The 26,626-nt window shown below is 42.3% G+C and overlaps 1 protein-coding gene across 2 annotated transcripts in view; it reads left to right on the top strand.

Annotated features, from left to right (window-relative positions):
- CRYBG2 (crystallin beta-gamma domain containing 2) overlaps positions 1 to 23,676 on the top strand; it is a 70,859-nt gene extending 47,183 nt beyond the window's left edge. For both annotated transcript variants that reach the window (XM_034413539.3, XM_034413540.3), the window contains exons 8-20: positions 887 to 922; positions 3,256 to 3,392; positions 5,248 to 5,374; positions 7,305 to 7,447; positions 9,310 to 9,436; positions 9,902 to 9,934; positions 10,676 to 10,788; positions 11,935 to 12,064; positions 13,320 to 13,459; positions 15,548 to 15,671; positions 16,414 to 16,572; positions 18,447 to 18,606; positions 23,055 to 23,676. In XM_034413539.3, the coding sequence (XP_034269430.3) occupies positions 887 to 922; positions 3,256 to 3,392; positions 5,248 to 5,374; positions 7,305 to 7,447; positions 9,310 to 9,436; positions 9,902 to 9,934; positions 10,676 to 10,788; positions 11,935 to 12,064; positions 13,320 to 13,459; positions 15,548 to 15,671; positions 16,414 to 16,572; positions 18,447 to 18,606; positions 23,055 to 23,143 (1,518 nt within the window). In that variant the 3' untranslated portion in view covers positions 23,144 to 23,676. The remainder of the gene's footprint in view (positions 1 to 886; positions 923 to 3,255; positions 3,393 to 5,247; positions 5,375 to 7,304; positions 7,448 to 9,309; positions 9,437 to 9,901; positions 9,935 to 10,675; positions 10,789 to 11,934; positions 12,065 to 13,319; positions 13,460 to 15,547; positions 15,672 to 16,413; positions 16,573 to 18,446; positions 18,607 to 23,054) is intronic.
- Positions 23,677 to 26,626: the final 2,950 nt, after the last annotated feature.

The raw sequence follows: 26,626 nt of genomic DNA on the forward strand, positions 1-26,626 counted from the left end.
TTCATCAACCTCCCTCCCTTCTGATTGATTCAGAAATCAGTAAGGTGAAATTTTGAACAGTTCGGAGAACCGGCAAATGCCACCTCTGGGCTGGCCCCAGAGTGGGGCGGGAATGGAGATTTTGCAGTATCCTTCTCCTAGAGTGGGGTGGGAATGGAGATTTTGTAGTATCCTTCCCCTGCCACGCCCACCAAACCCCACCCACAGAAGCGGTAGTAAATAATTTTTTTTTTATTTGATTTATATGCCGCCCTTTTCCGAAGACTCAGGGCGGCTTACAATGTGCTCAGCAATAGCCTTCATCTTTTGGTATATTTATACAAAGTCAGCTTATTGCCCCCACAAACTGGGTCCTCATTTCATCTACCTTAGAAAGGATGGAAGGCTGAGTCAACCTTGAGCCTTGGCGAAATTCGAACCCTGCAGTAATTGCAGGCAGCTGGTCTTAATAACCAGCTTTAATAACAGGGTGCCTTAAACCCCTGTACTACCAAGGCTCTTAGTTTGGGTGGGAGGTTCCGCCCACCCGTCACAACATCATCATGGGTTGATTTGTGTGTGCATGCACGCTCCCACTGCAAACTGGTAGTAAAGGTAAGTAGAACCCACCCCTGATCTGCTTGCATCAGTAAATTGGTCAGACTGTTTTTTTCCTGCCTATGAACATTTTAAATGTTAAGTGTATGCTATTTGTGAGGAAATTTGAAATTTTTAAAATTGAAAGCAAGACCATTTTGACGGATGATAATCTAAGGTCAGGGAGAATTCCTATGCAAAAGTGGTACCAGACAATGTCTCAAGAATCCAGATAATGATGAGCTGAAAAGGAAACCATAATCGATAGATCCAGTTATAGAATTTTCTCTTGTGTTTATTCTCTTTTCAGGGTTCCCCAGTTGTTGAAACGCCTGCAGAGCCCAAGGTAATGGGATCATGGCCAAGTCTGACTGGATAGAATTACATCCTTGCAAAAAGTAGAGATAAAGAGTCTGAGTTTGCTGCAAAACTGCATTTTTAAAATCAGAACACACACAAATACATACATACATACATACATACATACATACATATGTATATATACATACATATATATATATATGTATACACACACATACTGTATATACACACATACATATATACACACACACATATACATATACACATATATGTATACACATACATACATACATACATACATACATACATACATACATTTTAACAGATTAACTTTGTTGGAAGGGATTTTGTAGGTCATCTAGTCCAACCCCTTTTCTCTTAGATCCCAGCCTTTAGCAGAGAAACATACAGGCGAGGACATGAAGCACATACAGATAGTCCTTGGCTTACAACCACAATGAATAGAATAGAATAGAATAGAACAGAACAGAACAGAACAGAACAGAACAGAACAGAACAGAACAGAACAGAATAGAAAATATGGAAGGGGAGGGGAGAGGTGGGAAGAGAAGAGGGGGAGGGAGGGGAGTGGAGAGGAGAGAAGAGAGAAGAGAAGAGAAAATGGAATGGAATGGAATAGAATAGAATAGAATAGAATAGAATAGAATAGAATAGAATAGAATAGAATAGAATAGAATAGAATAGAAAATATGGAAGGGGAGGGGAGAGGTGGGAAGAGAAGAGAGGGGAGGGGAGAGGAGAGAAGAGAAGAGAAGAGAAGAGAAGAGAAGAGAAGAGAAGAGAAGAGAAGAGAAGAGAAGAGAAGAGAAGAGAAGAGAAAATGGAATGGAATGGAATGGAATGGAATAGAATAGAATAGAATAGAATAGAATAGAATAGAATAGAATAGAATAGAATAGAATAGAATAGAATAGAATAGAATAGAATAGAACAGAACAAAACAGAATAGAATAGAATAGAATAGAAAATATGGAAGGGGAGGGGAGAGGTGGGAAGAGAAGAGAGGGGAGGGGAGAGGAGAGGAGAGAAGAGAGAAGAGAAGAGAAGAGAAGAGAAGAGAAGAGAAGAGAAGAGAAGAGAAGAGAAGAGAAGAGAAGAGAAGAGAAGAGAAGAGAAGAGAAGAAGAGAAGAGAAGAGAAAATGGAATGGAATGGAATGGAATGGAATGGAATGGAATGGAATAGAATAGAATAGAATAGAATAGAATAGAATAGAATAGAATAGAATAGAATAGAATAGAATAGAATAGAACAGAATAGAACAGAACAGAACATATATGTGTCAACCTCGAGGGGGAAGCCACATAAGAACCACAACAGATTTCAATTTCAATTTCAAAGCTTTATTGTCAATGCACAACATATGTACAATGAGATTGGCTGAGCCTCCCTTAGCGTGGTCCCCCCAACACAATACATCTCAATAACTCACAGTGAAAGAAAGAAAATCCCTAACCCAGGAAATCATATTAACAAACACACAATCCTCTATACATATATGTGCATAACATTACATTATAATATATTGCGTCAATATTAGCATGTTGCACGTTGCACCGGTCCTGCAAGTCTATCATACTACATACTTACGATGTTATGTGGCATTCAGGAGTCTGACAGCCCACGGAGGAGCTATGGAGCCCAAAATTTATGTTGCTAAGCAAGGCAACGGTTAAGTGAATTGTGCTGCATCGTATCACCTTTCTGCCACATTTGTTAAGCAAATTACTGCAATTGTTAAGTGAATCGTGTGATGGTCACGCGAATCTTGCTCCCCTCATTGACTTTGATTGTTGGAAACTGGCTGGAAAGGTTATAATTCATAATCACATGACCCCAGAACAATGCAAGTGTCATCAATGCATCCCAGAGCTATAATTGCCTAAATGAACTAAAGGGCCACCATCAGTGAGCTGTTGGACAGCATTACTTGGTCTGTTCTGTGGATGTTTGGGTGGTTTAGGGGTGGGGAATTTGTGGTGGGTGGGGGTGTGTTTGGGGATTGTTATGTGTGTTGGATGGTCTTTGGATGTTAAGTGAATTTCGTTGTATGGGTATACTGTGTATACACGTACAATGACAATAAAGTTATTATTATTATTATTAAGTGCCTGAATTTTGATCACATGACCATGGGGATGTTACAACGAGCGGGGGGGGGAGTCACAAGTGTGAAAAACAGTCCTTAGTCACTCAAGGACTATCTGTAATTGGGGTTCAGCTCCCTGGGAATCTCAGCATTTATTCATTCCTCCATCCCAATAATTTTTTTTTTCAGTATTAAAAAACTTGTAAGCCAAGCAAATGCTCATTGCATTCTCCGTCATTTTCTTCGCAGGTTCTAATTTTTGAGAGGCCACATTTTCAGGGCCATAGCTGGGAAGTAAGCCGAGATATTTACAACTTAAGGAAGCCAGAAAACAACCAGGATTCCATGATGTCCACTGCTGGTTCTCTGAAAATCTTGGGAGGCTGGTGAGCAATTTTGGATGACACGATTTCTCCCATTTGTATTATGTTCCTTCTCCTATGGCAGTTCTGGGAAGCAAAGACATTAGTTTCTTCCAAAAAAAACCCAAACATACAGTTCTTTAGCTAGGCAAGGGGTCTGCAACCTTAAATACTCAGAGCCATTTGGACCCATTTCCCACAGAAAAGAAAACACCGGGAGCCACAAAACCTGGGTGGGCGTGGCCAACTCGATGTCACTCACTTCCACCAATCACATGACCCCTCCAGCCATGCCTACTCAGCTGGTCATTAGGGCAGAGAACCAGTTGTTAAAAACACCGGGAACCACAAAATCCTTTTGACATATCTCTCTCTCCCTTCCCTCCCTCTCTCCCCCTCTCTGTATCTCTCTGTCTCTGCCCTGGCCGCTTCTCCATCCCCCGCGGTTGCCCTTACCTTCTCAGGCCAGGTGAGAAGTGACTGGGAGGGGAGGGCGAGGAGCGGACCAGCCAGTGGTGGGATCACCTGACAGGGAGCCACGGCAAAGGGCCCAAAGAGCCGCATACGGCTCCGGAGCCATAGGTTGCTTATCCCTGAGCTAGGCAAAGGCAAGCCATCCTGGGCTTTAAAAAGTGCTGATTTTTTTTGCTGATTTTTATTACTGCTGTTTGTTTTATTATTGTTTGTCATTGCATCATATTATATTTTTATTACAATATACATCTGTACATCACTGGGGGATCCATCCAGAACCATGAAATAAATAAATCAAAGAAAAAAAGATGCAAAAATATTGTATCAGTAACTGGACAAAGCAATTGCAAAAGTTGTACAATTAGTACTCAAGGATATCACTGATGAAAAATAACCATAAAAATACATGGTTCTCTTTAACAACAAGGAAAAGGATTTTAGAGATCTTTTTCAATTTCTGAGCTGAATATTAAACTTTTCACTATTTCTCCACTAGAAAAATCCCTTCTTTTCCACTTGTTCGTTTTCTATCTCTCTCACATACTTTTTAAAAAGAAAGATTAATTTTTAAAAAAGAAAGAAAAAGTTCAATAGGAAAAAAATATTTTCAACTGCAGGAACCATGTTGTCCGTTTTTATACAGGCTGATTTCGGAAAGGAAAGAAAGAAATGTCCCAAAGGTGTTTTTCCAAAAGAGACAACTGGACTTTCTCGGGTTTTTTTTCCCTTGAAAACATTTTGCTTCTCATCCAAGAAGCTTCTTCAGTTCTGATGGAATGGTCAGTCACCCTTCAGACAGAACTGAAGAAGCTTCTTAGATGAGAAGCAAAATGTTTTCAAGTAAAAAAATTAAGAAAGTCGAATTGCCCTTTGGAAAAGCACCTTTGGGACAACCATGTCCTGGATGATTGAGAATCTCCATAGACATGAGAGAAAGAAACAGTGGTGGAATTCAATTTTTTTTACTACTGGTTCTGTGGGCGTGGCTTGGTGGGCGTGGCTTGGTGGGCGTAGTAGGGGAAGGATATTGCAAAATCTCCATTCCCACCCCACTCCAGAGGAAAGATACTGCAAAATCCCCATTCCCTCCCCACTCCTGGGGGAAGGATATTGCAAAAACTCCATTCCCACCCTACTCCAGAGGAAAGGTACTGCAAAATCCCCATTTCCTCCCCACTCCTGGGGGAAGGATATTGCAAAATCCCCATTCCCACCCCACTCTGGGGCCAGCCAGAGGTGGTATTTGCTGGTTCTCTGAACCGCTCAAAATTTCCACTACCGGTTCTCCAGAACCTGTCAGAACCTGCTGAATTTCACCCCTGGAAAGAAAGTAGTTTTATATTCAGGAATCAGAGTAGTTTCTCTCTTTACCCCACTTTTATTGTTGGTCTATTGTCATCTCCAGCTGGGTTGGCTATGAGAAAGAAGGTTTTCGTGGCCATCAGTACCTACTGGAAGAAGGGGAGTATTGCGACTGGACAGATTGGGCTGGCTATAATGAAGAGCTGTTGTCACTGAGGCTGATCCGGACTGTAAGTCTGCCTGTTTGCTCACTGAATTAAAAACGAGAGATCTATGGTGCTTTGGTCTTGCAGTATCACCTAAGAAAATGTTTAAACTGTGGACCTCAACTTTCAACTCCCCAAATTCCTGCTGGCAGGGGACATTTGGGAGTGGACATCCATAGGTCTTAAAGTTGCTAAGGTTGGGGAACATGGCTTTAGATTAGAAGAGAGATTCCTAAACTTTTCGCTATCACACTTCTAATTTAATCTTAATGTACCACAACTCCCCTAAAAATCTAAATATCAAAACAAACACGAACAATGGGAACAATACAATGGTGGGGTATCCATAAAAAACATGGAATATTCAAAAGGTGGGATATCCAACACAAGGGGGCAACCACCCAAGTGAAGGTAACTTAGGCTTTCTAAATTTAAATTTTATTAATTTATCCAAGTATAAAATACAAAGAAAAAAAAAAGATACAAAAAACTACAGTGTTTTCCCGAAAATAAGACCCTGTCTTATATTTTTTTGAACCCCGAAATAAGCGCTTGGCCTTATTTTTGGGGAGGTCTTATTATTTTGGGGTGTGTGGAACAAGACGGGGCTCCTCTTGCTGTCTTACCTGATTTCCACCTCTATCTCCCTAACCCGAGGAAATGGTGGGGACCAGCTGCACATGCACTTATATATATTTTTGGGAGGGTTTACTTTTGGGGAGGGTTTATTTTAGTGCATGCGCTCAAAATTCCGATTCGGCTTATTATCCGGGGAGGTCTTATTTTCGGGAAAACAGGATAAGAAAAGGGGGTGGGGAAAAAAGAGATATAGTGTAAAGGGAGAAAAGAAAAGAAAAAGGCACCGATTTGCGACTCTCTTTAGCACAGTAGAAGATAACAACATTACAACCACAACTTTTGGCTTTTACGCAACAGTATGTACAAGCCATTTCTATAACAATAAGCTTATCTAATTTACAAAAACAAAATCAAAGTTTCAATTTTTTTTTTCGTTGAAAGCAAAATCCGGAAACAATTTCAAAATAGAGACCAGGTTAGATATATTCTCTTCTTTGGATAAAAGAATCAATTTAACCATCTCTGCTTCTCTTTGCTGTGGGGAATAATATATCATTCAGGTGACTTAGACTTAATAAAAGACATAAAAAAACAAATTATGTGCCTCCTCTATCCACCATATTACTCACTTGAAAGTAGTATTTTGAGAAAGGGGGATTTATTATAACAATGTACACGTGATCCTTGACTTACAACACACAATGGAGCCCCAAATTTCCAGTACTAAGCAAGATAGTCCTTCAGTGAGTTGTGCCTCATTTTACGACCTTTCTTGCCCTAGTTAAGTGAACCACTGCAGTTGTTAAGTTAGTAACATGGTTGTTAAGTGAATCCGACTTCCCCGTTGATTTTGCTTGTCAGAAGGTTCAAAAGGCGTGTCAGGGTTCCAAGTAACACCCCCAATAAAAGAAAACTCTGAGGCTTGGATTTCCTCAAAGTTCCATTTTATTAGAGATGTCATATTGGCACATCTGGGAAAACCCAAATCTGAAACTTTCCAGGTTTTCCCCACCCATAGATAAGTTCAAGTCCCTGCCCAGCACCCTCATGGTCCAATCATTCACTGTCCAAACTGAAGACACTCCCCAGTCATCTGACTCTAGGTCCCAGGGCAATGCGTCCTTGACTCTCTGAGAAAGGAATGTTCTTTTGACTACATAGCATCTACTCTCTATACAATCCCCCCTCCCATTTTCCCACAGAAGAAGATGTGGCAGTCCTGAAGGCCCAAACGTAAAAGATGGCTTCCAGGTCTGACAGGGCGATCGCGTGACCCCAGGATAACTTGAGGGCTATTCAGAGGGCTATTCTAGGTGATACTCTAGAATATGAATAAATGCTATTGCTACATTCATTTTTTTTCATCCCTGGGCAGGACTTTGTGGACCCAGCCATTGTACTTTTTGAAGCTATGGATTTTGAAGATGGCCCCAGTGTTGAGCTCAGTGAGGCCCTGCCAGATGTTGAGCTGGCCAAATATGGGATCATGACACAATCCATCCATGTCCTGAACGGAGTGTGAGTATTTGCTGAGGAAATGTAGAGAGTAAGGAAGATGACCTTGATGGAAATAGGCAAAATCTGTTACCTGGGCAAAAGGGATGAAAACTTTCTTTCTGTTCCGGGAACGAAGAAGATATTCAAAAGTGGATGATACAGAACTCTCTTTGATTCACTGCAGTACACCCATTCCTCATTTAATAATCAAGTACCGTTCCAACGATCAGGTTGTTAAGTGAAATGGTCACTAAGTGAATACTAGTTACTCAGGGATGGGATTCAAAAATTTTAACAAGGGGTTCTCTGCCCGGTTGCTGGATGGGCGTGGCCTAGTCGGCTTCCTGCACCACAGGTGGGGGGCATTTTTGCCCTCCCCGGGTTCCAGAGGCTTTCCTCAAGCCTCCGAGAGGGTGAAAACGGCCTCCCCAGGCTCGAGAGGCCCTCTTGGGCCCATTCCTGCCCTTTCCAAACTTCCAGTAGGCTCGTTTTTCACCCTCCCCAAGCCTCCGCACGCATCCTGCACTTACCTGCATCCAAAACGGGCCGCGTGGGGACTCCTGGGAGGGGTGGGGCAGGGTGGGTGGGGCCAGCCAGGAGTGGGATTTGGGGGTTCTCCGAACTGCACACAATCTTAGGTAGAGGTTCTCCCGAACCCCTGCAAACCCCCAGCCACCCACCCCTGAAGTTACTGCTGCATCAAGGAGAGAAACTTAGAAATAAAGAGAAATTTCTTGACCGTGAGGGCAATTAATAAATGGTACTTCTTGCCTTCAAAAGTTGTAGATGCTCCATCATTGGATGGTTTTTAAGAAGAAACTGGACAGCTACTTGTCTGAAATTCTATAGGGTCTACTCCTTGAGCAGGGTTGGACTGGAAGACCTCCAAAGTCCCTTCCAACTCTGTTATTCTGTAAGATGCCTCGTATTGCTCCACCAGCGTTACTCAATGCATCTTCCAGATGTATAGGTAGACCTCGGCTTATGACCACAATTGAGCAAAGAATTTATGCTGCGAAGTGAGAAATTTGTTAAGTGAGTTCTGTCCCGTTTTACGACTTTTCTTGCCACATATGTTAAGTGAATATCTGCAGTTGTTAACTTGGTAGCACGGTTGTTAAGTGAATCTGGCTTTCCCATTGACTTTGCTTGTCAGAAGGTCGCAAAAGATGGTCACATGACCCCAGGACACTGCACCTGTTAAAATTATGAATCATTTTTTAAAAAAAATTTGATTTATATGCTGCCCTTCTCTGGAGACTCAGGGCGGCTTACAATGCGTTAAGCAATAGCCTTCATACTTTTGTATATTTATACAAAGTCAGCTTATTGCCCCCACAAACTGGGTCCTCAATTTACCCACCTTAGAAAGGATGGAAGGCTGAGTCAACCTTGAACCTGGTGAGATTCGAACCTGCAGTAATTGCAGGCAGCTGGTCTTAATAACAGGGTGCTTTAGACCACTGTACTACCAAGGCTACCAAATGTCAAGCATTTGAATGAAATCACCTAACCATGGGGATGCTGCAATGCTCATAAGTGTGAAAAATAAGTCACTTTTTTCAGTGCTGTTGCAACTTTGAACGATCACTAAATGAACTGTTTTAAGTCGAGGACTTCCTGTACTGGGATATTAACTTTCTAAATTCTCAACCAGCAATGTTAGCTTTCAAACTTCCTGTCCCAAGTTTGGACAGGCTGACTACAATACTAAGTCCTGTAATCTCAGCATTCCTGGGACTAAGGGCCTCTTGGAGCACTAATATTTTTAGATCTGCAACTGTAATTTGAAGGCTAACAGAGGGGATAGAACTGATACCCCACCAGAACACTCTTTTGGGACTAGTACATGGGGATAATTTCCTTTCCTTTGCTGTGACCAGGTGGGTAGCCTATGAAGGCAAGAATTTCAGTGGGGAGCAATATATTTTGGAGAAAGGAGTGTATCGCAACTGTGAAGACTGGGGAGCAACCAGTTGCCAGATCGCCTCCGTGCAACCTGTCCTACAGGTAAGGGTCCAAAATGCCTGCCTTCACTTCCCTCCAGTTCAGATATGATGTCCCACAACCCACACTCCCAAATCTTCAAGCAACAACTTTCTCTGGATCCTGCTGCATTTGCATATAGTCCTCCTGAAGTAGGAACCCCATTCCATTAAAAAAGGAGAAGCCTCAAAGCTTGGCTTTGTATGCTCACGTATTTTCTTCAGAGATTAACAGCTAAGCAATGAGCGGTGTGTTAAAACTGGCTGAACACACATGTTTTTTTCAGAGAACTCTTTCCAGTCCAAAACTGAAAAGAGGTTGCAATGCACTGGCCGTTTTCCCATTTCAGATCTCACTCACGTAGGAGTGAATTCTGTAGCATAGTTACACTTCTATTCTATTTTGTGCTAGCTGGATCATGCAGTCAGTAATACATTTCCTTAACCTGATCTAAATAGCATATGATAATTCACTTTTATTTCCTCACAGGTTGGGGAACGCAGCTTGTTCTTCATTTCTAAGGTGAGCAGTTGGCATTGAGAAGCAAGGCATGAAGGTAGCTTTTATGTCACGTTACGCTATTCTAGCAGGATTACCACATTTGAGTTGGTTTGGTCCATTAAATCAGAGGCCGGCTTACCCAAAGCTGTTTATAGGCTTTACGTGATGCTTCTTGAGCCTTTACTAAACTGGACTGCTGATCCTATTTTGCTTCCCTCTCCTATCCCAATAATAAATAAAGGCTGTATTTAATAGAGCTTTTCCTGAAATTTAAAATCTTTACTGTGCTTCTTTTGGTGGTATAATTTGCCACGATTCCTATGTTCCTTGCAGACAATTAGCTAAATAAAAATTAAAAATGCAGCATACCTCCCCTCCCAGATTACAAAAAAATCTCCTGTAGTAATTGGATGATCAGGTTATTTATATTTTATAGATGTAGCATTTTCAGAGAAGCAGGATTGACGATCACATTGTTACATTAGGTTCATCAATGAAAACAGTTATCGTCCTTTGAATAGCTCCCTGCAGCCCTGTGAGCAATGTTTACGCCAGAGTTTCTCAACTTTGGCAACTTTAAGATGGGTGGACTTCAACCCCCAGAATTCCCCAGCCAGCATGGAGAAGGCAAAATGATTTCCTTTCCTTATGGAATTTTGAAAACCATCATTTTTAAAATAAAACAATTACGCCTGTGAGACAGTTATTCCAAGCCACTTCAGTCTATCTCTTGTTCACATCAAGATATTTTTGACTCCCCAGATCCAACTCTTCTCAGAGCCTGATTTCTCAGGGAACTCCATGACTTTTAAGGAGGACCAACCAACTCTTCCAGAGAACTTCATCCCCCATTCCTGTAGGGTCAATGGAGGCAGGTAAGCATCTCTCACCAGCAGGGCCTCCTTCATTCATTCTCATTTTGTTCTTGCCATTCTGCTAGTATTTCCTGCTCTGGATCCCAAAGAAATGGTACTCCGTTCCCTTCCACTTAGGGAAAAAGGGGTACCGTGTTCCCCTGAAAATAAGACCCTGTCTTATATTTTTTTGAACCCCGAAATAAGCGCTTGGCCTTATTTTCGGGGGAGGTCTTATTATTTTGGGACGTGTGGAGCAAGAGGGGCTCCTCTTGCCGTCTTACCTGATTTCCACCTCTGTTTCCCTAACCCTAACCAGAGGAAATGGCAGGGATCAGCTGCGCATGCACTTAAATATTTTTGGGGAGGGCTTATTTTTTTGGGGGGGTTATTTTTGGGGAGGGCTTATTTTCGGGGAAACATGGTAGGGCCCAGAGATTTCTACAGGGGGGAATTGGAGCAGTTCTTAAAGGGAAGGAAGTCTATCCAAAGTACAGTTCAGAGAGTGAAATGACTGAATGGGTTGATAACTTTTCATATAAAGCAGCAATGTCGAAGTAGTTAAAATATAATTCTGAGTCATTTTGTGGGGTTTCCCCAGACAGTCCTGTCAACTGAGCCATTGACGTCAATGAGGTGGGGGGGAGAGGAGAAACAGAGGGGGAAAATTACCATGACATACTTGTAGCAAGAAAAAGCAGATGGGAGAGGAGTGAAATCAACATTTTTCCTTTGAGCCTCTAAGAGGAATCCCTATGCCTTCTTTGGGCTTATATTATATAATTATAAAAAGAGTGTATCATCTTTTTCTAAGAACAACACTTCCATTTTCAGTTTCCAATTTTTCTAGCCATTATTCCCAGGTGAATGTGTTTTCAGTAGATGCCTATTTGCTCTTCAGATGGTGTTAAGGTACACTTTAAAGCAGTGTTTCTCAACCTTGGAAGCTTGAAGATGGGTGGACTTCAACTCCCAGAATCCCCCAGCCAGCGCTGCTGGCTGGGGGATACTGGGAGTTGAAGTCCACCCATCTTCAAGCTACCAAGGTTGAGAAACACTGCTTTAAAGGGAGATCGGGTTTCCATGAACTCATAATTCTTTCATTGATGAGCTTTTGGTCACTGCCTCTAAAGTCACACACATCAACTTCAAATTGTCTCTTCTTAGCTGGATTCTTTACGATGGCCACCAGTTTGATGGTGATCAGCACATACTCTCAGAAGGCGAGTATCCGACACTGAGCTCCATGGGTTGCGCCTTCACCACAGCGATCTGCTCTTTGAAGAAAATCCCTATTGTAAGTCATGATGTCCATCCTTCCAAGCTTTTATCTGGAGTTCTTATTACTCAGTTGCTGCCAAGAAAACTACATTGTCAAGTTTGATTCAAGAGAGTCTTTCTCTTTCTGATTGTCCCATTTTGGGAAGTCTAAGTTCAGGATAGGGAGAAGAAGTTACCTTTTCACACTAGGAACAATTAAGAAACTGCTTGTTACAAGATATGGAAATGGCTGGTCAGCTAGACAAAATGTCTGCAGTAATTTGATTTGAGCTGTTGGGGCAACCTCTTGGTGTTGGAGGCATCAAGAAGAGCCTTGTTCCTGCCCATGGGCTTCTGGCAGTGCTGTTAGGTCACTGTGGAAAGGAAAGTACTAGGTGGATTCATAATCTTAAGGCTCAGTGGCTAAGATGCTGAGCTTGTTGATCAAAAGGTTGGCAGTTCAGTGGTTCGAATCCCTAGTGCCGCATAACGGGGTGAGCTCCCTTTACTTGTCCCAGCTTCTGCCAACCTAGCAGTTTGAAAGCACAAAAAAAATGCAAGTAGAAAAATAGGGACCACCTTTGGTGGGAAAGTGACAGCGTTCTGTGTGCCTTTGGCATTTAGTCATGCCGGCCACATGACCATGGAGACATCTCCGGACAGCGCTGGCTCTTCGGCTTTGAAATGGAGACGAGCCCCGCCCCCTAGAGTCGGGAACGACTAGCACACATATGTGCGAGGGGAACCCTTTATCTTTACCTTTATGTTCCTTCATACAATAATTTTTCATGTTGCACTTCTTTTACCCCTCATTGTGTTGGGCCTCTCAGAAGCATTGGATTATAGTTCACATCATCCTCAGCCAACTTGTATATATTGTTCCAATGACAATGGGAACTGTAGTCCAACGTTCTTCTGAAGAACATCTCGTGGGAAAGCTGTTCTATACTGTCCATTATCACTCAGCTTTTCCCCATTTTTCCAAGCAGAGATCTCGATGTCAACTCAGCAAAAGGAAGTCTATACCACTTGGAATAATTTATACCTGTTAGGATCATCCGCATGGACATCTTTTCCAAAATCAATCTCATTCTCTTGAAATTCTTTAAACTGGAGTAGCAACCACTCACAGAATTTGAATTCTTTTCTGAATTCAGAATGGCATGCCAATTTTTCACCGAAGAGCTTTCCAAGCAAACTTTGAGGGGCTGCTCGCATTTTATTGTTTGATCAAATAACCCCCAACCTTGTTTTCATCTTGTTTTTTGCTCTTCCCGTTTTTTTTTTTACAGTTCTTCTCTGAGCCCTCCATCTTTCTGCATGGATTGGAATGTTTCGAAGGGAAAGAGATTGAGTTGAATAGTGAAGTACGCAGCCTGAAAGCCGAAGGGTTCAATAATCACGTGCTCTCTGTCCGAGTAAAAGGTGGAATGTAAGTAAAGAAAAAACGAGGGGATGGACCATTGGCTCATTTCACTTTGCATTGAGTTTGTCTCCTTCCAGACCACAAGTTCAGCCCAGCTTCTTATGAAGTTGGCTCAAAACGTTTATCTGAACTTTTGAATCCATTTTCAATAGTGTATATACATTCTTATTCAAACTGTTTCCTCCTTGTGTATGTGTATCAGCCATTCCCATCACTGAGCAATGCTTTTTTTAAAAAAGTTTTTCATTAAGTAAACATTAAAAACATTGGACACAGTGTGACCATCCTGGTCTTGTCATATCCATACATATTTTTAACATAACAACAAATATAATTACTACTTAACATACATTGCTACTTTGTTCTTATAAACATATCTCTTGTCCTCATTTACATATTTGTCTAAATATTGTCGTCAGTTCTACAAACCCTAAATCTTTTTTGTTCCAACTCCTTTTCTCCTTTCCAACCATTGATACACTTTGTTCCAAATTTTATAGTATTCTGTCTCGTCCTTGTCTTTATGTTCTAGTGTCAGTCTGTCCATTTCTGCAACATGTCAAATTTTTCTTTATTATTTCTTCTTCCGGGGGGTGGGGTGTTTCCTTTTTCCACCATTGCGCATAATGCTTTTTATATGCATATCCTTCTAATATATGTCTTTAGGTACATATTTTGCATTTGTTCTTATTTGGTTGTTCTGGGTTTGGTCCTAAACTTTTCCCAACCTGTGATTGTCCACGTGTGCCACTGAAGGATTCTGGGTTTGTGCCTTCAAGTCAGCATTGACTCTTGGCAACTGCTTGGAATGGTTCCTGCAGGGTTTTTTTTGCAAAGTTTTTTTGGAAGTGGCTTGCCATTGCCTCCTTCCTAGGGCTGAGAGAGAGTGACTGGTTTAAAGTCACCCAACTGGATTTATGCCTAAAGCGGCACTAGACTAGTTGGTGCCTTAACCAGTACATCAAACTGGCTCTCACTGACTGAAGGATGGGCGGGTTTGAAAGTGAGCCCTAATTGAGGGCAGTTGCTATAATATTATTATTTTTCAAGGCAATACATATTTCTCCTTGAGACCAATTGTGTAAGGAATAAATGTAGGGGGTCGTTGGTGCTCTCTGAGCTCGTTTGTTTTCTTGCAGATGTTTCATTACCTAATTAGGTAACATCATCAGTGTTGCGTTGTGTAGTAATCACCATTATCTCCATAGTTGGGAAATGAAAAGTCGGGTAGTAATTGTTGTGGCCCACCAGCTGCCAGCGGAGCTGGTGGCAGATTTGGACAATGAGGAGGTTGGGGAGGAACTTGGGCCAATCCTGGAGTCTGGGGAAGGCTCTGATGGATGCTCTGCATCGGAAGCAGAGATAGAGCCAGGGCCGTCCGACATTTCCTAGCTGCCTTCAGAGTCGGAGATAAGTGGGGAAGAAGAACAGCTGGGGCCAGTTCCAGATGCGTGTACATGCAGAGCTGTTAGGAGAGGAGAACAACTGAGGAACAGGGGCCGAATCGGGAAGAAAGGCACACATGGACGCTGAATGGCCCCTCCCTGGCTGGGGAATAAATGGAAGCAGAAGGGGATTAGTGGTTGCAGGAGACAACAATTCGTATTTCTTTCCTTATTGTGGTTCGTTCCTCAGAGACTTCTTGCCAGGAATTAATTTACAGCTTTGCAACTAGAAGCTCTCTGCCTAGCAATTATCCAAGGACTGATAAGGTCTGTTATTGCAATTGACCCTTGGAAGGATTATTGCCTGGTCTTTTCTGTGTGTGAATGCCATGAATTCACAGTAGTTAAATAAAGAGGGTTTTTTTCGGGACAAGGAGTCTGTTTATGGGTTCTGCTAAGGCTGGGTCAGAACAGTAATTACTGTTACTTACTTGGGTAATAAAACATCTACAAGAAAACAACCAAGCTCAGAGAGCACCAAGGACCTCACAGTTCAACCCTGAGCTACAAATATTCACTTCTCTTGGTACAATTAACGTATCTTGGGCTTCTTTTGGACAAAGAATATTTGACAACTGATCCTGTTCAATGGGCTTTTTGTTAATGCTTTTCCTCCTATGGTTGATTTCATGCGGATTCCAATTCGCAGCTGGGTGCTGTGCGAACACAGTGACTTCCGAGGCCGTCAGTGGGTTTTGGAATGCACAGAGATCACCAACTGGCTGACATACAGTGGGGTTCAACATATTGGCTCCCTTTATCCCATCAAGCAGGTGAGTCTCGCAGTTTTCTGATCATCTGGGGTGGATGGGTAAACATAGAAGGAACTGAATGAATAATGTGACCCAACCAGAATAAACTCTTTGGCACTTGGGCAGGGTGAGGGATGCTAGAAGGAAATAAAGCAAACAGATAGGAGATTTCTATGTATGTTATAAGTAAGAAATAAATACATATTGGTTCTACATCTAAGAAAGGATCGCAAGTCTGCATTAGGAGCAACATCTCAATAGTGCAAGCTCTTTTGGAAACGAAATGTTTGTAAAACAGTGGTCTCTCTTCTCCTGAAAAGGAAGAAGGATGGTTTTCTCTCTATACCAATGTTTCCCAACGGTAGCCATTTTAAGATGTCTGGACTTCAGTTCCCAGAATACCCCAGCCAGCATTGCTGGGGTATTCTGGGAATTGAAGTCCAGACATCTTAAAATGGCTACCGTTGGGAAACATTGCTCTATACGGTGCATTTCTTCTTGGAGCCAAGAGATAGGCTAGATGACTTTTGGGGTATCTTTCAATTCTATGACCGATATAGTTCTTTGCAACCAGAATTTTCTGCCTTTGTTTTTGTTGCTCTGTGTTCCTGTAACCGTAACATCTAAGTAAGCATTCCCAATCTTGGTTACCGATACTGTAGAGATGTTATTCCACAGTACAGGACTTGTTTACAAACACAGACAATTCAAACTAATTCACAGTGTGCCATGTTTACCTTCATCTCTCCTCCCCTTTTTGCAGAGAAGGGTCTATTTCCGACTAAAAAATCAAGAGTTGAAGTCCTTCCTGTCGGTGCCCGATGATGTTGAAGACATGAAAGCTGGGCGAGTTCTGGTTTCGGAGATCAATGATCAGAACAGCTGCATCTGGTACTATGAAGAGGGACTTATGAAGAACCAAGTAAGGACCTTCATCCACCTGGATAGAGATAGAGATTGAGGCAGTCAAGAATGTATCAATCTGGTTCTATACATATCCAAACATTTATACCAGGTCCTGGGAACTTGTTCCCCAGTAGGGTAAATAGTGTTGTTCTTGTTGTTAGTTGCGAAGTCGTGTCCAACCCATCGCGACCCCATGGACAACGTTCCTCCAGGCCTTCCTGTCCTCTACCATCCTCTGGAATCCATTTAAGCTCCGGCCTACTGCTTCAGTGATTCCATCCAGCCACCTCGTTCTCTGCCGTCTCATCCTTCCTTTGCCCTCAATCTTTCCCAGCATTAGGCTCTTTTCCAGTGAGTCCTTCCTTCTCATTAGGTGGCTAAAGTATTTGAGTTTCATCTTCAGGATCTGGCCTTCTAAAGAGCAGTCGGGATTGATCTCCTCTAGGACTGACCAGTTGGATCACCTTGCAGTCCAAGGGACTCGCAGGAATCTTCTCCAGCACCAGACTTCAAAGGCCTCAATTCTTTAGCTCTCAGCCTTTCTTATGGTCCAACTTTCACAGCCCTACATTGCAACTGGGAAAACCATAGCCTTGACTACGTGCACTTTTGTTGGCAGGGTGATGTCTCTGCTTTTTAGTAAGCTGCCTAGATTTGCCATAGCTTTCCTCCCCAGGAGCAATTGTCTTTTAATTTCTTGGCTTCAGAAACAAGCAAATCCTAGATGTGGGACTTGCAACATGAAGTTACAGAATGGAGTATACCAGTTCAGAATTCTATTTGATCTCCTCATTAGATTTCCATCCCACTTGCTCAAATCGTCCCCTACCCCTGGAGTGAATAAAACAATTCAACTTGACCATCTCTATTGGCTACATCAGTTTCTCCAAGCTTAAATTCTGTTTTTTTCTAAATAATCAATATGTGATCCTGTACTAATGCAAATTCTTTATACTTTTTAAACAAATTTGTACTGGCACTTGGGCCATCACTTAGAGATCATATTGTTACCTCCAAAGATAGGCAAGATTGTCCATTCATCCATAAAAATGCCAGAAGATAAGTTTTGGATCAGGCCAAAAGTGTCCTAAATCCAACCATTTCCTGGAATGGTTAACCAGATATTTCTGTCCCCCCACTCCCAAATTCAGTTGCTTCTTATCCTGGAGTTAATAAGTGGCCATCATGATTAGCAACCATTGACAGAGGTGTATCATCCCTGAGTTGAAAGTCTTCTGACTGAGGCAGTGGTGGAATTCAGCCGGTTCGGGCCAGTTCGAGTGAACTGGTTGTTAATTTGCTGGCTGGCCCCGCCTCTCCCTGCCCTGTCCCTTCCAGGAGTCCCCACTCATTTTGGCTCCCAGGTAGGTGCAGGGAGGCCAACTAGGCCCAAAATGGGATGCGGGAGGGTGCAGTGCAGGCCCCCTGAGGGCCATTTTTGCTCCCAGGAAGCTGCAGGGAGGCCACTAGGCCCAAAACGGGGCACGGGGGCGGTCCATTTTTGCTCCCAGGGGGGTACAGTAGGTTGAGTGCTGCCTGTCATACTCCCTGGCCACGCCCACCATGGTCACGCCTACCCAGCCGGTCATTAGGGTAGAGAACAGGTTGTTAAATTATTTGAATCCCACCACTGGACTGAGGTCCTCCACCATTAAACTCTTGCACAAGCCAATAACTTCCATGTATGTTGGAGTATAATCCCTTTAGTCTCAGCCAACCAATCCAACGGCTCTTATACCTGGCGATTATACCTCCAATGTATCTGGACCAGATCAGGTTGAGGAAAGGTCTCATAATTTAACGCTACCTGATGATGAAGATAAAAAAATACTAATAATGGTGCTTTTTACCAGAATTGGTAAAAATGCTTAACCTGTTCTTGGTTTTCAGGTGGCACCCAATATGAGTCTCCAGGTGATTGGAGCAGCTGCAAAGGGCACCAAAGTGGTGTTATGGTCTGAGAGTCGAATGCCTCGGCAGACGTGGAGAATTGATTCGTCTGGGAGAATATGCAGCCAGATGTTCGAAGATAAAGTTCTAGATGTAAAAGGTAAGAGGATGGGGGAGTGATCATATTGACTTAGCTCCAAAGAACAGTTTCAGAAGACAAGATTTAGGAGAGACTAGACAACCTGTGCTACATGGAGCCATTGTTTCAAAAAGACATTTGCTTACCAGATTCCTCAATCTCTTCAACAATGACAGAGCTTTTAATATATTTACCTTCCCTGGAAAAATTGGGATACATTCAGAGATGTAGCTGCCTTGAAAATAGCCCATGTTGAACTCCATAGCACGGTCAAACGTCAGCACAGGAAACGTCTAATGACATTTTGTATTATGTCATAGAGCAGGGGTCTCCAACCTTGGCAACTTTAAGACTTGTGGACTTCAACTCCCAGAATTCCTCAGCCACAAGTCTTAAAGTTGCCAAGGTTGGAGACAAAGGTGGCATTCAGCCAGTTCTATCCGGTTCGGGCAAATCAGTAGTGGCAGCAGTGGGAGGCTCCGCCCACCTGCCCGGACATCATCATGTCCTGTTTTTGACGCTCTGCACATGCACTCACATTTGCAAACCGGTAGCAATGGTAAGTGAATAATGCCCTGGTTGGAGACCCCTGTCATAGAGTAGACTGCTTTATGATAACGTTTATGTCATAAAATGTTTTATAAAATTTGCCAAATTTCAGCTCCAGGGTCCTAGATTTTGGACACATTCTGTAAGTTAGCCCATTTGAGGTACTTGGGTTCAAAAGGTTTTGTCCTATGGTGCACCATTTTGCCCAGTTAAAGGTTATAGGAATTAGAATTTTAGTAGCATATGGTTTATTCTGGCAGGAGATATCAAAGCATAGCCCAATCAGCCTGCATTCATTAGAATTTCCTCCATTCCCAGGACCTAAAAATAATTTCTATTTATTGTATTACGTAATGGTAAATGCATGTTTAAAATGCCTCCTACATACGCGCTATCTCTTATTAATATAGTAATATATAAATATGCAGTTATTGTAATAGAGTAATATAAGACTTGGTATTGCATATGGTTAAAATGCCCATTCGTATTATTCCATAGTAATATTTAAATACAGTCCTAATATATATATTACAGCAATATACAGTAGTGCTTGATATTGTGTGTATTATAGGCATTTATTTCATTGTAATTTATAGTTATGTATAATATATTATATATTACAGCAATATTTAACAGTTGATACTGTTTAAATTGCTTATATGCATTATGGTGAAATATGTAATATATTATATAGTACTTCATATTATGTAACTATTTTAAACTATTTATGACATTATCTCATGATAACATATATAGTTACACAAATAGCTAATACAGCAATATAACATTTCATATTGTAAGAGTCTTTAAAATGCATGGAATTTCACGGTATGTGAAATGGAATACTTTATAATAATATAGTTCTTGTACTTAAAATGCATATATAGTTAATGCATATAAATATGTTATATAATATGCTGTAATTGTTCTCATGCATTTAAAACGCTTATCTGTGTTTTCATAGTAATATTTCACATACAGTATAATATGTAATATAGCTAACTGAAGTAATATATCACATGAACTGCATTATCTCCTAGTGATGTAGTCATATATAAATAATGTGTAATATTAACTTAATATGGGCCTTTAATTTGCTCTCAAATGCCTTACTGGCATTTTCCCACAGCAAACCCTCCTGATAGCAGTTCAGCAACTCCCTCTCAGCTGGTAGCTGCTGCCCTTTGAGCAATGTGCCAGCAGCCACATTGGAAAAAACAGCAGAGCCAGGGCCCAAAATACATTGAACTTAATTTAAAATTAATGTTCATTTTAATGAACATTAAAATCGAATGTCTTAATTCTGTTAATGGGATTGCTCTCTGTGCCTTTCTGCTTTCCTCCTGTTGTGGCCCGCCGGATTCAGACAGTGGGGAGGTTGGGGAGGAACATGGGCCAGTCCTGGAGTCTGGGGAAGGCTCTGATGAAGGCTCTGCGTCAGAGGCAGAGAAGGGGCCAGGGCCGTAGGACAGGTATCAGCTGCCTTCGGAGTCAGACATCAGTGAGGCAGACGAACAGCTGGAGCCTGTTCCCAGGGTGCGCATGCACAGAGTTGCCAGACGAAGGGAACAGCTGAGGAACAAGGGTCGACTTGAGAGTAAGGCCACAGGTAGACGATGAAGGGCCCCTCCCATAGAGAATAGAAGAGGAGCAAAAGGGGAGGGGTGTTTGCAGGAGACAATTACTGTATTTTTTGGAGTATAAGACGCACCTTAGTTTTTGGAAAATAAGAAAATAGCTGATTGGCAGGTGGATCGGCCTCCCAGAATACCCCCAATCAGCTGTTCCCAGAGGTGAATTTTAGCAACAAGTTCCCTGGTTGGGAGCTCTGTGCCTTGCTTTTTTCTTTTTCTTTCTTTCTTTTTTTTTTTTGCTTTTTTTTCTGCCTCTGAAACAAATTAAAGAGCCCTGGGACGTTCTGGGCCCATAACCAATGTTAGGGTGTGTGTAAAAAGTATTTGTTGCTTGTGCAACAAGCAGAGCAGAAACACACAGGGAAGGAGATAAACATGCAGCTCGTGTGAGAAAAATACTTTATATACAAGATAATAAGCAGTCTCGGTGTAGGTAAAACAGTCCAAGGTCATAAACAGTAATATCAGTCCAGTAAGTATCTTCCCTTACCAAAGCAAACAGACTTTAGTAATTCTTGGTATACAGTACTATATAACAATTTAGTCTAACACCAATCAGCAGAAAGACGCAGGAAGCAACAGGAACAGGATCAATCAAGAACAAGAACGCTTCTCTGCGCTGCTTATTTATTCACTGTGGCCTAATTACAGGGTTCAGCAAACCCTGATTACGTGGCTCAGTTGTTTCTTAAAGAAACAGATATATTGCCTGACCAACAAGTTAGGAGTAAGCTACAAGCTGAACCTAACAGAAACCCTGTTTCAGAAAAAAAAAAAAAAATCTGTCTCTGAAAGCCTCCGAAACAGAGCTTCAGAAAAAAAGCCTCTGAGTTTGGGGGCTTCTTTTCTGAAGCTTCGTTTCTGATGCTTTTTTCAGCTTCTGAAACCTCCGTTTGAGAAGCCGGGCAGGGCTACATTCGGAGTATAAGATGCACCCAGATTTTCACCCTCTTTTTGGGGGGAAAAAGGTGTGTCTTATGCTCCGAAAAATACGGTAGTTCATTTCTGCATTATTGCCAAATATTGCAGTGTCTGAAACAGGGGCGGGTTTCAAAACCCATTGCTACCGGTTCACTCATGGGCACGCGTGCGCTTGCGCCCATGCACAACACTTCTGCGCATGCGCAGAAGCCTCCAAACAGGTGGGCGGAGCCTCCTGCCACCGCCGCCACCGGTTTGCCTGAACCGGGGTGAACCAATAGCAACCCACCACTGGTCTGAAAGATCTCGGCCTGGCCACTCTCCAAGCCTTATAGAGGTCGGTGGTTGTGAACTATCTTGAAAGACTGTGGGAGAGGAAAGACTTTGCTGGAGAGGAATTCACTGTAAATTAAATAAAAGGCATTTATCGGGACGAGGACTTGGATTTGTGCTGCTGGGGAAGCCTAGATCAGGACACCTCCTTCTCTTGCATTAATGTGAGCGTGGGATTCAGCAAAGTCAGACACCACAATCCAACAATCCTAGGGAATCTAGGGATCTGTTGTATCTCTTGGGAGGTGAGGAGAATAGTGACCCCCTCCCCGCCAAATCCTAACACAATTGGGCCATACAGTGCCCGTCACTGCAGCAGGTCCTGTGGCAGAGTTCAAGTTGGGTAGAGCAAGCAACCTAAAGAAAAATACAGGGAGTTCTTGACTTACAAAAGTTTGTTTCGTGATCATTCGAAGTTACAACATCACTGGGGGAAAAAAGTGGGGGGGGGGGAGTTAGGACCATTTTTCACTCTTACAGCCATTGCACCATCCCCGTGGTCATGTGATCAAAATTCGGACGCTTGGCAACTGGTTCGTATTTATGACAGTTCCAATGTCCCGGTGGTCGTGGGATTCCCTTTTGCGACCTTCTGGCAAATAAAATCAATGGGGAAGCCAGATTCACTTAGCAACCGGGTTATTAACTTAACATCTGCAGTGATTCCCTTAACAAGTGTGGCAAGGAAGATCGTAAAACAGGGTCAAAACTCACTTCACAGATTAACAGAGTTGGAAGGGACCTTATTGGTCATCTAGTCCAACCCCCCCCCACACTCACCCAAGCAGGAGACCCCACACCATTTCTGACAAATGGCAGTCCAATCTCTTCTCGAAAAGCTTAACAAATGACTCGCTTAGCAACAGAAATGTTGGGCTCAATTTTGTTTGTAAGTGGAGGACTACCTAGATTGGAAAAAATTGAAACTGATACCGGAAGAATTTGATCTCCCACATTGCGCCTTGTTGTTTACGTACAACTTCCCGTTGCTTCTTTCCCACGCACACTCACTCCTTTCCGCCTTTCTTGCAGGAGGCAGAACCTACGACCAGGATCACGCTGTCCTCTGGGATTCCTCTGAAGAGAGACCCACGCAGATTTGGGATGTTCAAGTGATGTGAAGAAGGCAGGAAGGGGATCGGGAGCAAAAACAAGAGCTCGTCTTGCAAGTCATGTTTGGGTTGGAAAAGATTAACCGTGTTTTTTGGTCAAGCTAAGCCACCTGTCCTTTTCTAAAGCTCACAGTCTGGAAAAAAAAGCACAATTGTTTAATGACACAGATCTGAGACTGACTTTCTCAGTCGGTTTGCACTGGACATTTTCTTCCTTCTATACTCTTTTTTTTTTTTTTAGCTGCCCAGAGTGATGCTTTCCAAAGTACAGATTATTGCACAATTCGAAGAGGTGAGTTATTCACCGTTGACAGGGCTGGGACTCAAGCAGGAAGAGGCATCCCAGCTGGATTGGATATTTAAAGAGAAATTCAATTAACATAAAAACCTATACATACATATACATATATAGGCATGCACAATCATGCTTGTGCCTTTTACTCTTTTTTTTCCCAAGGGAAAGAGGCCTTCCTACCTTTAAAAATTCTATTTATGTATCTATGTAACATAAGATGCTTTTATAAACTTATCTCTCTCTGGTGGATTTGTATGATTCTTTTATTTCCCACTGAAATAGGCTCCAGGCATATGATGAGCATGGAAATACTATATACAGGGTTATGAAAAAGGTTAGGCACTTTATAGCATCTCTCTTGGCAGAAATAAAGGCTAACAAACATCTCCTATAGCAAGATTAAAATCTTTCTACAGTGCTTTTCCATTTAGAATTTTTTCCCCCCTACTCTTTCTTGCAGAATTCGTCTTGCTCAGAAATATATTTTTCACTTTATTGCATGCACTGCGTATCTGAAATCTTCCCGCAGCGGATCAATAATATTAAAATCTGAGGACAAATTACCTGTAAGGACATAAAATATACAAAACATGTCCACAAAGAAAAAGTTACTGATAATTAGCTGGGGGCCCAAACATTATCCAAAGGTGAATAAAAGGTTTGTTTTGTATGGAGCTGCTGTAGATCATCTATATTTCTGTCTATCATTAAACAGACTCTTTGATTTTTCAAAGCCTTGGTGGAAGGTTACAGTGAGTTACAGAAATAATTGGGTCTCATCATAGTTTCAGCCATTTGGAGGGCAATGTTTGCTTTGAATTGTATGTTGCAGTTTTGCTGGCAAATCCATTCTCATGTCTTCTATTAAGGAGGTGAATTTTTCATAGGATATTGCACAAAGCCCCATTCAGCAGCAGAGCCATAACAGATAGTAGCTCCTCACAGGAATGTGTGAGAAACTAGATACAAATATAGAACAGAACAGAACAGAACAGAACAGAACAGAACAGAATAGAATAACAGAGTTGGAAGGGACCTTGGAGGTCTTCTAGTCCAACTCCCTGCTTAGGCAGGAAACCCTACACACTTTGGATAAATGGTTATCCAACATCTTCTTAAAAACTTCCAGTATTGGAGCATCCACAACTTCTGGAGGCAAGTTGTTCCACTGATTAATTGTTTTAACTGTCAGAAAATTTCTCCTTAGTTCTAGGTTACTTCTCTCCTTGATTAGCTTCCACCCGTTACTTCTTGTCCTACCTTCAGGTGCTTTGGAGAATAGCTTGACTCCCTCTTCTCAGCCAGCAAAGCTCCTCAACTTTGCTGGCTGAGGAATTCTGGAAGTTGAAGTCCACAAGTCTTAAAGTTGCCAAGGTTGGAGATGCCTGTCATAGAGGAATACTTGGCTTATTGGTGTCCATAAATGCTATGTGGAGGAATAATGAGAAAAAAATGCATCTAATTAGATTTGCATGTCTTGAAAATGACTCATAAATCCGTCAAATTCCCACCAAATTCTTTGGAATAACTTTTCAGGGGCTTCATTCAGAGGAAAAGGAGAATCTCCCATTGCATTCATGGCTTGAGGTCCCAAAACAAAAGAGTATCTTCATTTTAATGGCTGTGGAGAAGACATTTCATGGCAAGCCACATTGGCTGTGTAATGTCCTCTTTCTTTTTCTTGTTTACTTCTGGCCAGTATCCCAGCCGGATCCTGGGAAGAAAGTGCATCAAATGTGGAAGGACAAGGTTGTCCTTGATGTGGAGTAGGTTATGACAGGCCCTATGGAGTACATAAGGGATCAGACAGTTGAACAGATGGAATATGGAAGCCTTTGCATCTGTTCTTGAGCCCACAGAACTCAATGCAGTTCGGGAATGTTGCTGTAGAGAAATTCTATTCCTGTAGAAGCATCCTGCAGAGCAGTCTTTTGCAATCTCAGCAACTTTTAAGAAGTATGGACTTCAACTCCCAGAATTCCCCAGCCAGCATATTGGCTATCAATCTGTGGTCTCAATCTGTGGTTCGTGGATCCCTGGGGGCCCCATGATGTCATCACAGGGGGTCCACGAAGGCTTGAAATGTTATGATTTAAATATTGAATTAGGTCTTGGAGATCCATAGCCATGGTCCTTGGCCACAAAAGGTATTTTGGGGGGATGGGGAGTCCATGGTGAAGAAAAGGCCGAGAGAACCACTGGGCTAGGGAATTCTGGGAGTCGAAGTCTACACATCTTAAAGTTGCTAAGCTTCAAAAACATTGCTGTAGAGGGGATGTCCCTGATTCCTGCTCCCCTTTAGGCCCTGAATATTCATAATTTCTCCATTAACTAATGAATGACAAAGTCTAACATGTTGACATTGATTTTGAATGGTACCGGAACAAGGAGACAAATTTTATTGTGTGAGGATGCAGCTAAGGGTCCCTAAGGCTTTCTCCTAGGCCAGGGGTGGGAAAATGTGGCTCTTTTACAACCTGTGGACTTCAACTCTGGGAGTTGAAGTCCACAGGTTGTAAAAGAGCCACATTTGCTCATCCCTGACCTAGGCTATGAAGTAGAAGGAGTGTAGAAAGTTAGCACCTACCCCACTCCTAGAAGAATGAAATATTTTGAAAAATATTAAAAAGGCAGACTATGATATTTCCCTGGATGATAAAATAATAAACATGTTTTCAAGGCAAAGAGCAGCTCCTTGCCCCCAGCAGATATTTGGGGCCCATTAAGAAAGACTGGGCCAGCCTATCTACAAGACAAAAGACCTCCAGCTCCAGGGTGATGGGATTAAGACATGACCCTCCAGGACATAATAGGATTAACCCATCTAGCAGCAGAGCTCACCACATGGCACAATCACCAAGGACATTGTATCACCCAGCAGACTTCAACCAAACCTGGGACAACCTAGCTATGACCCCTACAACACCTAATAGAATACATGTTCTTGCACAGGAACAGGAAGTTCAAGTTCAAGTTCTTTCTCAACTCCATGTGGTCAGCTACCCAGAACCATGTGCTTGGTGGTTCTGCTTCACCATTCAAACCCTCTTTCCAATCAGCCTCCATTTTGTCTCCTGTGCCTTTCTCCTGGCTTGGAACTGAACCAGATGGATATTTCTTTCAACAGGAAGCAATATCATGTTGTCAGCGCATGTTGATATTGTGGCTGGGTGCAAAATGAGAAATGACTCTATGGA

This window comes from Pantherophis guttatus, chromosome 10 (genome assembly GCF_059756535.1).
Source record: "Pantherophis guttatus breed Tessera chromosome 10, ASM5975653v1, whole genome shotgun sequence".
NCBI lineage: Eukaryota > Metazoa > Chordata > Lepidosauria > Squamata > Colubridae > Pantherophis > Pantherophis guttatus.